This window comes from Lemur catta, chromosome 24 (assembly GCF_020740605.2).
Source record: "Lemur catta isolate mLemCat1 chromosome 24, mLemCat1.pri, whole genome shotgun sequence".
Taxonomy (NCBI): domain Eukaryota; kingdom Metazoa; phylum Chordata; class Mammalia; order Primates; family Lemuridae; genus Lemur; species Lemur catta.
The window spans coordinates 4,263,573-4,276,550 of NC_059151.1; the positions used below are offsets into that span (position 1 = coordinate 4,263,573).

Genomic DNA, 12,978 nt, shown 5'->3' on the forward strand with positions numbered 1-12,978 from the left:
TTGGCTGAAGTCAGTGGTGGGGCGAGGTGCGTCTGACCTTTCATCCCGTCATGGCTGGGAACTCAATTTTTACAGTTTCTCTGGGGTCCCCTGGGCCAAGAAGGGGTCTGTTCAGTTGGTTGGGGGGCTTAGGATCTTATGTTTACTTCTCACTGCTAAGAGCTGAGTGAAAGACACATTCTCATATACTGCAGGTAGGATAGAAAATTCACACAATCCTACTGGGAAAAGTCCGGCAATATGTACCAATAACCTTTGTTACTATAAGTCTAAGGAGCTTTCTTAATAAGCTGCAATACTAGCAAACATTTATATTTCTTTGGGGCAGATGTTCCTATTTATAATAGCATTATTGTAAAGATATTCTTATTGCTGGGTGCAGTGGCTCACTCCTGTAATCCTAGCACTTTGGGAGGCTAAGGCAGGAGGATTGCTTGAGGCCAGGAGTTGAAGGCCAGCCTGGGCAACATAGTGAGACCCCATTTCTACAAAAAAGAAAAAGAAAAAAATTAGCCAGGCATGGTGGGGTGCACCTGTATTCCCAGCTACTTGGGAGGCTGAGGCAGGAGGATCGCTTGAGCGGAGGAGTTCGAGGCTGCAGGGAGCTATGATTGTGCAGCTGCACTCTAGCCTGGGCAACAGAGAGAGAGACCCCATCTCTAAAAAAAAAAAAAGACTTTCTTATTTATAATAACATTTCATTTATAAAAGCAGAAAACTGGGAACAACTTAAATGTCCAAAGAGAGACTGATTAAGTAAATTATGGTACAACCACACAATGAGATATTATGGAGCTATTTAAAATGTAGACATCATCTTAACAAGGGGAAATGTTTATGTTAGAAGTTTAAACAACGAAATCAAGACCAAATGGTATAGACAGAATGCCCCCAGCCATGTTAAAATAAAAAGTGTGGAAAGTAACTAAATGGAAAGACTCCAACATTTTCATAATGATTGCTTCTGTGTGTATGATTAGAAATGATTTGTTCTTTATATTTGTGTCCTAGCTCCTGTCTTTGCAACAGCTGTCAATTACTGTTTTTATAATCTAGCAAAAAGGAACTGAAGGCAAAGGAATAAAAACAGAGGAAGTTGTAGTGATTCCCAGTTGCTCCCTAAAGGTTGACAACAGGCTCATGACTCCATGCGGAACCAGACTGTGGAGGTGCCTCAATGATTGTCTTTGTTCTTAGGTTTTTATAAGGGAGCCTAACAGATACCAAAGCTTCCAGGGATGAGATACCTGCAGAAAATGGAATGCAAGGGCGTGAGGAGCCCTGCTAGGCCCAGTCAGGACCCAGAGGAGGGTGGTGGATGGGACTGCACAGGGTTTAGCCTGCAACAGCCCCTGCTCCCCCTTCAGGACAAAACGACCAGAGGGAAAATGAAGCCACGACTCAACAAAACCAACTGGAAAGGCCTGTTGACCCTGCACCATGGCATCCTATTTGTGGTCCTTTTCCCAGCAACCTTTTCTGGGCTAAGCTTATCAGATGAGATGTTATTAAGATTGTAACCATAAATTCTCACTGCCTGTTTAAATCCTAGGGTTACAAGAAGAAAATTTATGACAACTGATAATAAATGGGATTGATGGGATTTGTCACTCATGAGAGCAAATGACTGATACTGATTTTGTATGATAACAACTACCACATATTGCGTTCTTCCTGTGTACCAGGCCCTGTGACAGGTCCCTTGGGGAACTCATTTCGTCCTCCCAACAACACTATCGAGCAGGAGCCATGACTACTCTCGTTCACCCGTGGGTGAAGACAGGCTCACTGCCATTAAACGACTTGCCAGTAAACAACAAGATGACAGAAGTTGACTCCCAAGCCTATGCTCTCTATCAAAAACAAATGAAATAACAAAAGTTCATGAGTCTTACTTGTATAAAATATTTTAGGTCATTAAATATGAAATGGCCTATTTTGAATCAAAAGTGTAGTTTATCATATCTCAAACAAGAAGCAGTACAATGAATCAAAGTATGGACATAAACTAGCAACACAGTTTTGCCATCTTAACGGTAGCTTGCTTATGCCAGCAGCAAAGAAGCCTGGAGAGCAAGTGGCAACGAAACTGTGAAAGGCGTTTTCCACAGCCTGTTGAGAATTGAGTATTTTTCCTTGCAAGAAGTGGCCCAAAGCCTGGAAGAAGTGCTAGTCAGTTGGTGCAAGGTCTGGTGAATACGGTGGATGACAGAGAGTTTCCAAGTCCAATCTCTGTATTTTGAGCAGTGCTGTTTGTGCAACATGTGATCCAGTGTTGTCTTGCAAGAGGATTGGCTTGTCTCTCTTGACCAATCTCAGTGACTTAATCACAAGCATCCTCATCATTTGGTCCAACTGGTTGCAGTAGACATCTGCTGTAATTGATTGACCAGGTTTCAAGAAGCTGTAGTGGATAATACCAGCCTGAGCAAGAGTGACACCTCGTCTCTACTAAAAATAGAAAAAATTAGCTTGGTGTGGTGGCACAGGCCTGTAGTCCCAGCTACTCGGGAGGCTGAGGCAGGAGGATCACTTGAGCTTAGGAGTTTGAGGTGGCTGTGAGCTAGGCTGACGCCACTGCACTCTAGCCTGGGCAACACAGTGAGACTCTGTCTCCAAAAAAAAGAAAAGACTGAGGATGTACCTTCACAATAAAAATAAAATAAAACAAGAAGTGTCAAAGTGAACCATCAGAGATATCAACTGTCAAACTTAATACTTAAGGAAATCGATCAGACATTTCATACCTAATAACCTAAATATTATTCTTGCCCCTCCAACGAAACATCCCATCCTGATCACTACTATTTGCCTTACCAAACCTTTAGCTCATGTGCTTTACAGGGTGCTAAATGCAGGTACACAGTAAATATGTTAACTGACATTCTGAAAGAATAACATCCATGCTGAAAAGGATATTTCAATTTATGTGTCTGCAAAACCTTTTTAAGTAATTACCTGATTCAAACATTCATGATCCTAACTACAAAGAACATTTCCTAGCCCTCGTTATAGGTTCTGAACTACTTTATAGTGGCCTCCTTAAAAGAATCCATAAGCAAAACAGATCCTTGGCCACGTCAACCAGCTACCCCCAAAGAAGGGGATGGAACCAGAGCAAGTGAGCCATTTTACAATAATATCAAAGTGACATCCATCCTTTCCTTACACATTGTCAACCTGAAGCTAAACCATAAAGCCACAGCTACGAGGGATCAGAAGTGCTTTTCTCCACTCTCAGTGGCTAGGCCAGGAGGACATGCGCCTATAGGACTGTAGCCAAAATGTATCAGAATAAAGAGTCTTGCTGAGCTCAAGCATTTCACAGGAAAAGCAGGATCAATCCCGGGCATCTGGCACAAACTTCCAGCCTTCTAATCGGACCATTTCTAGCCACGGTGCCTGGGGCATTTTATTGTAAGTGCTTAGTGAATATTAGTTATTGTGGTGGTGCTTGTTATTAATAACATCTGTTGCATCTAGCCCAGAAAAATAACACGTCAGGATCAAAAAAAAAAAAAAAATTTCCTTTGCTTCTGCTTCCAATGTTCTGATTTCTTTTTCAAAGCCTTTTTTTAATAAAACCTAGAAATTTCTTTAAAATACTAAAGGGGTCATGAGAAGACAAAATATATATATATATTTATTATGTGATTCCATGATAAAAGAAGACCACCATTGGGAAACAACCCTCCTCTTATTTTGAAGGAAATTATGTCAGCTATTTCCATTACTTGTGTAAAGTGATTTCAATATTGTTAAAAGGCAGGGCTAGAATTCTGACCGTCGCTCTCCTGGGATACCTGAGTTGTGACGCAACAGAGCACCTGAGGGAGGAGGTGGTGCAGGGAACCCGAGCTAGGAAAAGTTTGGTCATTCGCTGGGTTCAAGGTGTGCTTGTCTTACCTGCTCTACACAGTGGGTGAGAGCAGGAGATTAGATTCCGACAGGAAATAGCCACAGGATGAGTAATCTCTCAGACAATTAGAGAAAGGGAGTCTTCTGGCTCTTGGAAGAAGCTGCTTTGACAGAGAGGTGATTTGATGGCGCTGATCTGGCCTTCGAGAACATGGCACCTACGATGGACGTCCACAAGGAGACCGCACCCACGTTTTAATGCTGTGAACGTTTCAAAGTGAAAAGCACGTCTTTGGAGAAGAGGTGGATGAAGAGAAGCAACTTTTGGAAAGGGACTGACACTAACAAGAGCGTAGGAATGGAAAGTAGGAGCCTCTTAGGAGAAAATCCCAAAATAGAGCCTGAGGATCCTGGGACAACGGCTTCTACAGCTTTTTTAAAATATTTTTTTTTTTTCTAGCTGATCAGGTTCTGCTAAAAAAAAAAAATAATAATAATAAAAATAAAATAGGCCGGGCACGGTGGCTCACGCCTGTAATCCTAGCTCTGAGAGGCCGAGGCGGGTGGATCGCTCGAGGTCAGGAGTTCGAGACCAGCCTGAGCAAGAGTGAGACCCTGTCTCTACTAAAAATAGAAAGAAATTATCTGGCCAACTAAAAATATATATACAAAAAATTAGCCGGGCATGGTGACGCATGCCTGTAGTCCCAGCTACTCGGGAGGCTGAGGCAGTAGGATCGCTTATGCCCAGGAGTCTGAGGTTGCTGTGAGCTAGGCTGATGCCACGGCACTCACTCTAGCCCGGGCAACAGAGCAAGACTCTGTCTCAAAAAAAATTTAAAAAATAAAAAAAAAAAAAAAATAAAATAAAATAAAATATTTTTTTTTTTTTAGAGACAGGGTCTTGCTCTGTCACCCAGAGTTGGAGGGCAGTGGCACCATCATAGCTCACTGTAGCCTCAAACTCCTGGGCGTAGGCGATCCTCCTGCCTCAGCCTCCCAAATAGCTAGGTCTACAGGCACACGCCACCACACTTAGCTAACTGTTTTTTTATATTTTGTTGAGACAGGCATCTCTGTATGTTGCCCAGGCTGGTCTCCAACTCCTGGACTCAAGTGATCCTCCTGCCTCAGCCTCCCAGAGCATGGGGATTACAGGTGTGAGCCACCGTGCCCCACCCAAGCTTTTTCCTTCTCTAGGGATCAATTAAGAGAAATAGATTATGTTCTTTCTTGCAAATAAAGGAAGCCAAGGGCACTGGGTTCTGTTGACGGGTTTCAGTACACTGGCAATGGGCCTACCGCCCAGAAGGCCTGCTGTAGCCCGGGAGTGCCAGAGGGTGGACAGAGAAAACTACCTTATTCCAGAGTTTAGTATGAGGCCTGCCTGCCCCACACAAGCCATGGCCTTCGCTGGTAGCTCTCTCAGTAATATAAAGCTGATATTTGGATTTCCTGTTTACTCCTTTGTCTTAGTTCACGTTTGGTTCAAATCCTAGACAAGAAACAAGGGTATCATGTTTTTCATGCCCCTCCAAACTCTCATTTGACCAGAAATATTGAGAATGGGGGTGGAATGTAGGAACCAAAATAACAAGGATTTGGCTGAGGCCGGGGTAGGTGGCTTTGGGCCTTAGATTCAAGAGGCGGGCAGAGCATCTTGACCTTGAAAATTTCCAAAGATTATTATGCGGTAATGCGACTGCACTTTACAAAGGCACAGTTACATTTTTAACTACTGCGACCTGGGCAAGGTGTTGACCACGTGACGTTCTCATTTTGGTTGGTCACTGAAGCCACAGCAGTTCTTCGGGAGCTGGTTTTTAAAGAAAGAAGCAGCATCCACTGGGCCTGAAGCCAGTAGCACGTTGGCCTCGCCCACCTTAAGTGAAGTTCTGTATCAGAGATAAGGGCCAGCAAGGGCCTTACTTAGCAAAGTGCTCCCTGAAAGTGGCCTCAGCGGACATGGCTGCACAAGGACTAAGTAAGCAACACGTCCCAGTTGCTCACTTGGGTTGGCAGCTGCCTGGGGCCGTAACAAGAGCAAATGGTCTGAGCAGATACCAAGGTCTCAGCAGACACCAATAGGCCACACAAGCAGGCAGGACAAAGGTGGGCCAAGCAGGTCCTCACAGGGCCAAGACTTGCATCTGAGTTCCACTCCTTTAAAAGCTGTGTCCCCTTGGATAAGTTACAAATCCCTCCCCTGGGCCCCAGTTCCTTCAGAACTGAAATAGGCATTTGCAAATGTGCCTGAGTAAACAGGCACCTGGAACCCACCGTTTCTCTCCTGGAGGGATTTACCCAAACGAGAGCGCGTACCCACACAGTGCTCTCGGCAGCTTCATTCGGGAGCGCTCAGAACTGAACACAACCCAAATATTTATCGAGAAGCGCGTGGATAAACAAAGGGCAGTATGTCCACACAGCAGAAAACCACTCGGCAATGAAAAGAGACACACATGCAAACAACATGGATGAGTCTTAAAATAATTTTGCTGAGCATAAGAAGCCAGAGCAAAAAAATAGCATACGCTGAATGATTCCATTTCTACGAAATTCTCAAGAATGCAAACTAATCTATAGTGCTAGAAAGCAGATAAGTCAGTGGTTGCCTAGAGGCTAGGGGGCTAGGGGTGGGGGAAGAGGAGTGAGAAAGGCTGGATTAGAAGGGGCACAAAACAACCGGGGCGATGGTCGTACGTGTTAGCCTCATTGTGAGAATGGTCCCACAGGCGCGGACGTACGTCAGAACTCATCCAGTTATATACCTTAAACAGGTAAGGTTTATGTCAGCAATTATACCTCAATAAAGCAGAAAAAATATGTGTCAAAGAATATATAAGAAGGGAACAGCAAGAATCAAATCCTCTAAGCACACTCTTCAGAAGTGTGCTCAATTTTTTTTTTTTGAGACAGGGTCTTGCTCTGTGGCCCAGGCTAGTGTGCAGTGGCTCCATCACAGCTCACTGCAGCCTCAAACTCTTGTGCTCAAGAGATCCTTCTGCCTCAGCCTCCTGAGAAGCTAGGACTATAGACGTACACCACCACACCTAGCTAATTTTTCTTTTTTTTTTTTTTTAGAGACAGGGTCTTGCTATGTTGCCCAGGCTGGTCTTGAACTCCTGGCCTCAAGTGATCTTCCCGCCTTAACCTCCAGAAGTGCTGGAATTACAGGCGTGAGCCACCGTACTCAGCCCCTTTTCAGCCATTTTAAGGTAATACAGTCATTCATTCAACAAATACTGACAGAGTGGCTGCTCTGGGTGGGTGATATTGTAGACACTAGAGACAGCACAGAGAAATAACATAGGGAAATAAGTAACTGCAGCTATGAGTGTGGTAAGGGAACTAAAACAGGGTGTTGTCACAGAAAACGCCTGGGTGGAAGGCCAGGCCAGTTTACCGAGGGTGGTCCCGGGAGGCCTCCCTCAGCAGGTATTTATTATTGAAGTCCTCAATAATTAGGAGGCAGCCCCGTGAGAATCCCAGGGCAGAGAATCTTGGGAAAAGCAAACAGCAAGCGCAAAAGCCGGCACGAGCCCGATGTGTCAGAGAGCAAAAAGTAGGCCACGGCGCCGAGTGGGAGGAATGAGGTCAGACAGGAAGGCGAGTGTCACACGGCACAGGGACTTCACGCCATGGGAAAGGACGTGACTCAGGGGAATGACAGGACCTTTTTGGCTAATACCATGAGTGCCATTTTTAGCAGATCAGTGTGACTGTCGAGGAAAAGCCAGCACGGAAGTCAGTTAAGAGGCTTTCTCCATGTTACAGACAACGGATGATGGAGGCTTGGGTGAGGGTGGTGGTGGTGGAGAAGGAAATGGATACAACGGGGACACACTCAGGGGCAGAGCCCACGGGAGCTGCTGACAGACTGGACTGAAGAGGGGGTGAGCGACAGGAGGAAGGACAGACAACCCCCTGGATTCTGGCCCAAGCAATGGAATGGAAATGGTGCCATTTACTGGAGTGGGAAAGAAGATCCTGTTCTTGAGACTATGATGAAAAGAGGTTACCTCTTTCCCAGTGAAAGCAAGACCTTAAGATCCTTATGGAAAACGAGCAAAGGGAAGAGCCTTTCCCCCCCCACGCTTGCTACCCGGCCAACTGCTGGCACAAGCCCTGCCTCGTTGAGACCCAGGCCCAGCCCTGTCCTCCGTCTTTCTTCCCCTGAGGTTAGAACTCCGCTCTGGTCCTGCCCTTTCTCCCTCACAGGGTTGTTTGAAGACTAAAGGACATAAATAGAGCCCCTAGAGAGTTTCTAGTATAGAAGAAATTCCTATTAAATGTTTTTTTTTTTTTCCTTCCTCCTCTGTCTCTAGGTAAAATGTTTCCACTGAGGAAATTTTGATACACTTTGTCAACTGAAAATGAAAAGATTCCATAAATTCCAATCATTTACTATTCATATTAAATTTCTATGCCAAAGTATTTTTTGTTAAAAAAAAATTACAGCATGCAATGCACTTGGGGTTTCGGTATCCAGTCCATTTTTTTCTAAAGCTCTGCCTCTTCTATGCTGCCAACCAAACTTTTAGGGTGTCTGCTGTCTCTCTCTCATTGTGTGTACTCTCCCTGGGTGAGCTCAAAGACATCCATGGTTTGGACTTTCACCTCCACTTTCTGTTTCCCGAATAGCACACCTGTAGAGCCCACGGCTACTGGAGACGTCCATGCAAGTGGCTCCCAAGAGCTTCAAGCACCAACATATCTAAAATTCAATGTGTCTCCTACACACCCAATGCAATTCTTCCTCTTCCCTGCACAGGGCAACACAATTAGGAGAAAAATCCCAACCCCACTTCTCCCTCCAGAGGGAAAGAGAAGAGTAGACTGTGTGTCCAATATTCTGGTTCTTCAAGGGCTGGTCAAGTAACTGGATTCTGTCTTGCCTGTCTTGGAACACTGGCTGGAATGGCAGTTTGGATGCCAGGTTGGGGGCCACTAAGAACAAAGGTGAGCACCACAGCTTCTCACAGCACCAGAGAGACTGTAGTACCGCAGACAGATCCCAGGGAAAACAGGAGATAACCTGAGATTATGTGGCACAGTGAAGAAACAGGCAAACATCTGAAATTGGGAAATCATACACACAAGCCCAGAGAAGATGTATCCCCCGAAAGGTTTCAGAGGTTCCCCTACATTCTAGTCAGGCTGATTGCTAAAGGTCTTCTCCTACATGAAGCCAGTCTCCAAAGATTAGTAGAGGTGGCTGAACCAAATGCTGAATCTCAACAAAAGATCATAAGGCATACAAAGAAACAGGAATGCACAGCCCAATCAAAGAAACACAATTAACCTCCAGAAACTATTCCCAAAGAAATGCAGGTGTATGAACTACCTGACAAAGAATTCAAAATAACCGCCTTAAAGATGCTTAGTGAGCTAACAGAGAACATAGACAACTAAACAAAATAAATAAAATGATGTATGTACAAAATTAGAATATCAACAAAGTTATCAAAACCATTTTTAGGCCGGGCACAGTGGCTCACATCTGTAATCCTAGCACTCTGGGAGGCCAAGGCAGTAGGATCACTTGAGGTCAAGAGTTCGGGAAACTATTTTTTAAAATCTGGAACTGAAGAATATAATAACTGAATTTAAAAATTCACTAGAGAGCTTCAACAGCAGACTTGATCAAGCAGAAAAAGTCAGTGAACTTGAAGACATAAGATATAAGATATAAGAAGATCCTAAAACACCTACTGAATCATCTAAAAAACACTAAACTGCTCTTAAATAGAACATTAATATCCAAGTATATGTTACTGGATTCAAATGCTAGGAAAATTCATTCATCTAAATCCAATACTTTCTAGTTAATCAATTCCCCATTCCCCAGCTACTCCGTATTTTCCTCATAAGACCTTCTGTGTATTTGCATGTCACTTTCACATATGTATGTATGTTCCATATGCTTCCGGGTCATTCCAGACAGAAAATATGAGATTAGGCATGATGAAAAAGACAGAAAATTTTTTAGAACAAAAACAAAGTTCTACTTACTACTTTAAAATACATGTGAATAATGAATGTTTCACTGAAAATAAGACAGGAGAAGAGTTACTAAAATAAAATCTGCCCTTTATCTTAACCAAACAAAATGTTTCAGTTTATCATTTTTAAGAGAAGTTCTCTCTCACCTTCCTTTTGATCCCTCCTTGGGATCTAAAAGATAAAAGTTGAAAATGTCTCTTTAAAATAATGCCTCTGATAAGGAGTTTTCCCTTCCTTCAGCGTAATTTTATAAAAATCAAAATGAATATCACAAACGATTCAACTGCAAACGTATTTTCCTCTACTTACAATGCTGTTGCTCCTGACACAAAGGGACAAGGGCCCGGCGGGGACCCAGAAGACCTGTCCGAACTGTCCACTAACCCGCGTCTACGGGCACTGACTGGTCCGCCAGTGGGTGTCTGTATGTCTGCACTGAACTTTACACAGCGAAAGCTTCCGAGACCGTCATCCCCTTCGGGTGCAGAAAACAGAGTACAGATTTGATAATGCCATGATTGTCACTAAGGTGGAAGAGGTCTCCTCAAACCAGCTTGCCTGTCCCTTAGGAAAAGTTGCAGTTCCTCAGATCTATTTTCTTCACATTTAAGTTTATTTAGGTGCTTCAGTTCATACTCCCTTTCGAGTCGGATGGCTGAAAAATAAAATACACGAAGCAATTTGACTGACATTTCTTACCAGACATAATTAAGCCAAAACTGAATATCATACAGCAAAATTCACAGTCTTGGATAATAAACAAGATGACAGGGCTACAGAGATAGGAGGATATGGATATGCATATGCATAGTTAAACATTTCTCTGATACTAAGTAAATGGTACACACAGTTTAGAATGTATTAAAGCAGAGCTTAAGGAACTTACCCTCTGCTGAAGGGATCAGACCATCCTTAATGGTTTTACATGTTGTGAGCTTTACAGGACCCCCAAATGTAATCTCTCCCACGAAAGGCAACTTGATGTTGGCTAGTTTATTGTACAACGTCTTTGTAAGTAGTGCAAGATCCCATGGTTCCTGTCTGGGGGACAAATCCATTAATTCATTCAATCAATATTTATTAAGCACCTACCGTGTGACATACAGAACATCTTTTAATTCTCAGTTCCACTGGCCATTAGACATTTTGGTTTACAGGCAGGTATTCAGGATTTTCCAGAGTTGTAACTCCAGCTAGGAGAACCCTTATACTAACTAATGTAGAGATATATTGAAAAATGGCCAGAAATTATGCCAAGAAGTTTTTTTCACAGCACAGCCTCCCTGGAGGCAACCCAATCTTGCCATGTAAGACAATAGAGATAAGAACTGTAAACTCCAAAGCCTTTCATGGCTCATCAAAAATATGGTCCCATTAAGGAAGGAAAGAATGGCATGATCACACGTTGAGCAGAGCACCTGGCACACACCAAGGCTGACGTGTGATCTTGGGGAAAAGGATGAAACTCCAAACCACATTCATCACTGTCAACGTTAAACACATTGTTTTATGTCACCTGATTCTGCCCAAAGTATACCGATGCAAAAGTGATCCTTTGTACCAGCTAATTAAGTGCTCTGTTAGAACACCTGACACCAGGGCGTTCTTAGGTAGATTCCGCCTATCTAAAGAAGTATTTTCAGATGGTGGGAGAAGGCAGAAAATGCTGTTTTATTAATAGAATAAGAAGACAAACTCTCCCTGGTACTTTACTACACGACTGTGACTTGGACCAAACATCTCTGAACCTCAATGTGAAAGTGTTGTTTTGTTGTAAAGACCAAGTAAGACAATTTATACATTCTTATAAAAACAGCTGCCTTTCAAAAAATCACTTCCAGACACCTGCAAATACCTCATATAGTCCAGGATCTCACGGGGAGCATGGCATGTCCCATACTTTTTATTTAACCGTAATAAAAATACTTACACCGTGTAATAACTGCCCCGCAAAACCTTGTTCTTTCTTGGCAGGCCATATGCCATGGTGAGTTATTACAGTCCAATTTCCTTACATAGGTGCCTGGTGTAATGTCACAGATACTCGGTTCACTTGGCCTGAAATGATTGCAACGCATCTAATCAATGGCTTTCACTCGAATATTTTCTTAGCCAAATAATAAAAAGACCCAGAAGAAAAAAAAAAAACATTTCTGAATATCAGACAGTCCAACAAATATTTGTTGAACTTGAACCCCAAAGGTAAAACCGTATTCTCTTTTGTTTTCCATGCACTGATTTTATCATTTTTTGCCACCACTGAAGGAGAAAATGCCAAGTAAGAGTTGTCATCCAGGCCGGGCGCGGTGGCTCACGCCTGTAATCCTAGTAGTCTGGGAGGCCGAGGCGGGTGGATCGCTCGAGGTCAGGAGTTTGAGACCAGCCTGAGCAAGAGCGAGACCCCATCTCTACTAAAAATAGAAATAAAATTATCTGGACAGCTAAAAATATATGTAGAAAAAAAAATTAGCCGGGCATGGTGGCGCATGCCTGTAGTCCCAGCTACTCGGGAGGCTGAGGCAGGAGGATCGCTTGAGCCCAGGAGTCTGAGGTTGCTGTGAGCGAGGCTGACACCACGGCACTCACTCTAGCCCAGGTGACAGAGTGGGACTCTGTGTCACAAAAAAAAAAAAAAAAAGAGTTGTCATCCTGACACCAGGTTTCGGTGTCTTGTCATGGCATTTTGTCCCGGACGGAGCCTGCCCAACCAGCTCAGGCAGCGCGTCGCCGAACTGCGTCCCCGTGGTCGTGGCGGTCAAGCACCAGGCGGCTCGGCGGGCACAGGGACTGTCGCCCCCGCCCGGCCCCGTGGACGCGGCGGTTCCGCTCAGGTTTGCCCGCATTCAAATGTCCGAACTTGGACGGCGGCGACTCCTGGCACCGCCCCCGCGTCCCCACCCTCGCACGCGACCCGGGGCGAGTCCCTCCGTCTCCGCGGACGTGCGGGACCGGGAGGAACCGGTTCTCCGAGGGGCGGAGGCCTCTGTCGCCCGCAGGGCCGCGGCCCGCCCCACGCCGGGTCCCCTTCCCGGCGCGCACTCGCGGGCGCGGGGACCGCGGGCGGCCTCGTTACCGGGGCTCGCGGGGCTGGCGGGGCGCGGGCACCCGCGGAGG

General features: G+C 44.7%; 1 protein-coding gene across 1 annotated transcript; it reads right to left on the reverse strand.

Moving 5' to 3' along the window:
• Positions 1-10,164: 10,164 nt before the first annotated feature.
• Positions 10,165-11,850, reverse strand: C24H4orf36 (chromosome 24 C4orf36 homolog). The gene is made up of 3 exons (XM_045536635.1): positions 11,795-11,850; positions 10,751-10,905; positions 10,165-10,519 (listed from the first exon to the last, which is right to left on the reverse strand). The coding sequence occupies exons 1-3, from the start codon at positions 11,848-11,850 to the stop codon at positions 10,389-10,391; spliced, it is 342 nt and encodes a 113-aa protein (XP_045392591.1). The 3' UTR covers positions 10,165-10,388.
• Between the last annotated feature and the right edge of the window lie 1,128 nt (positions 11,851-12,978).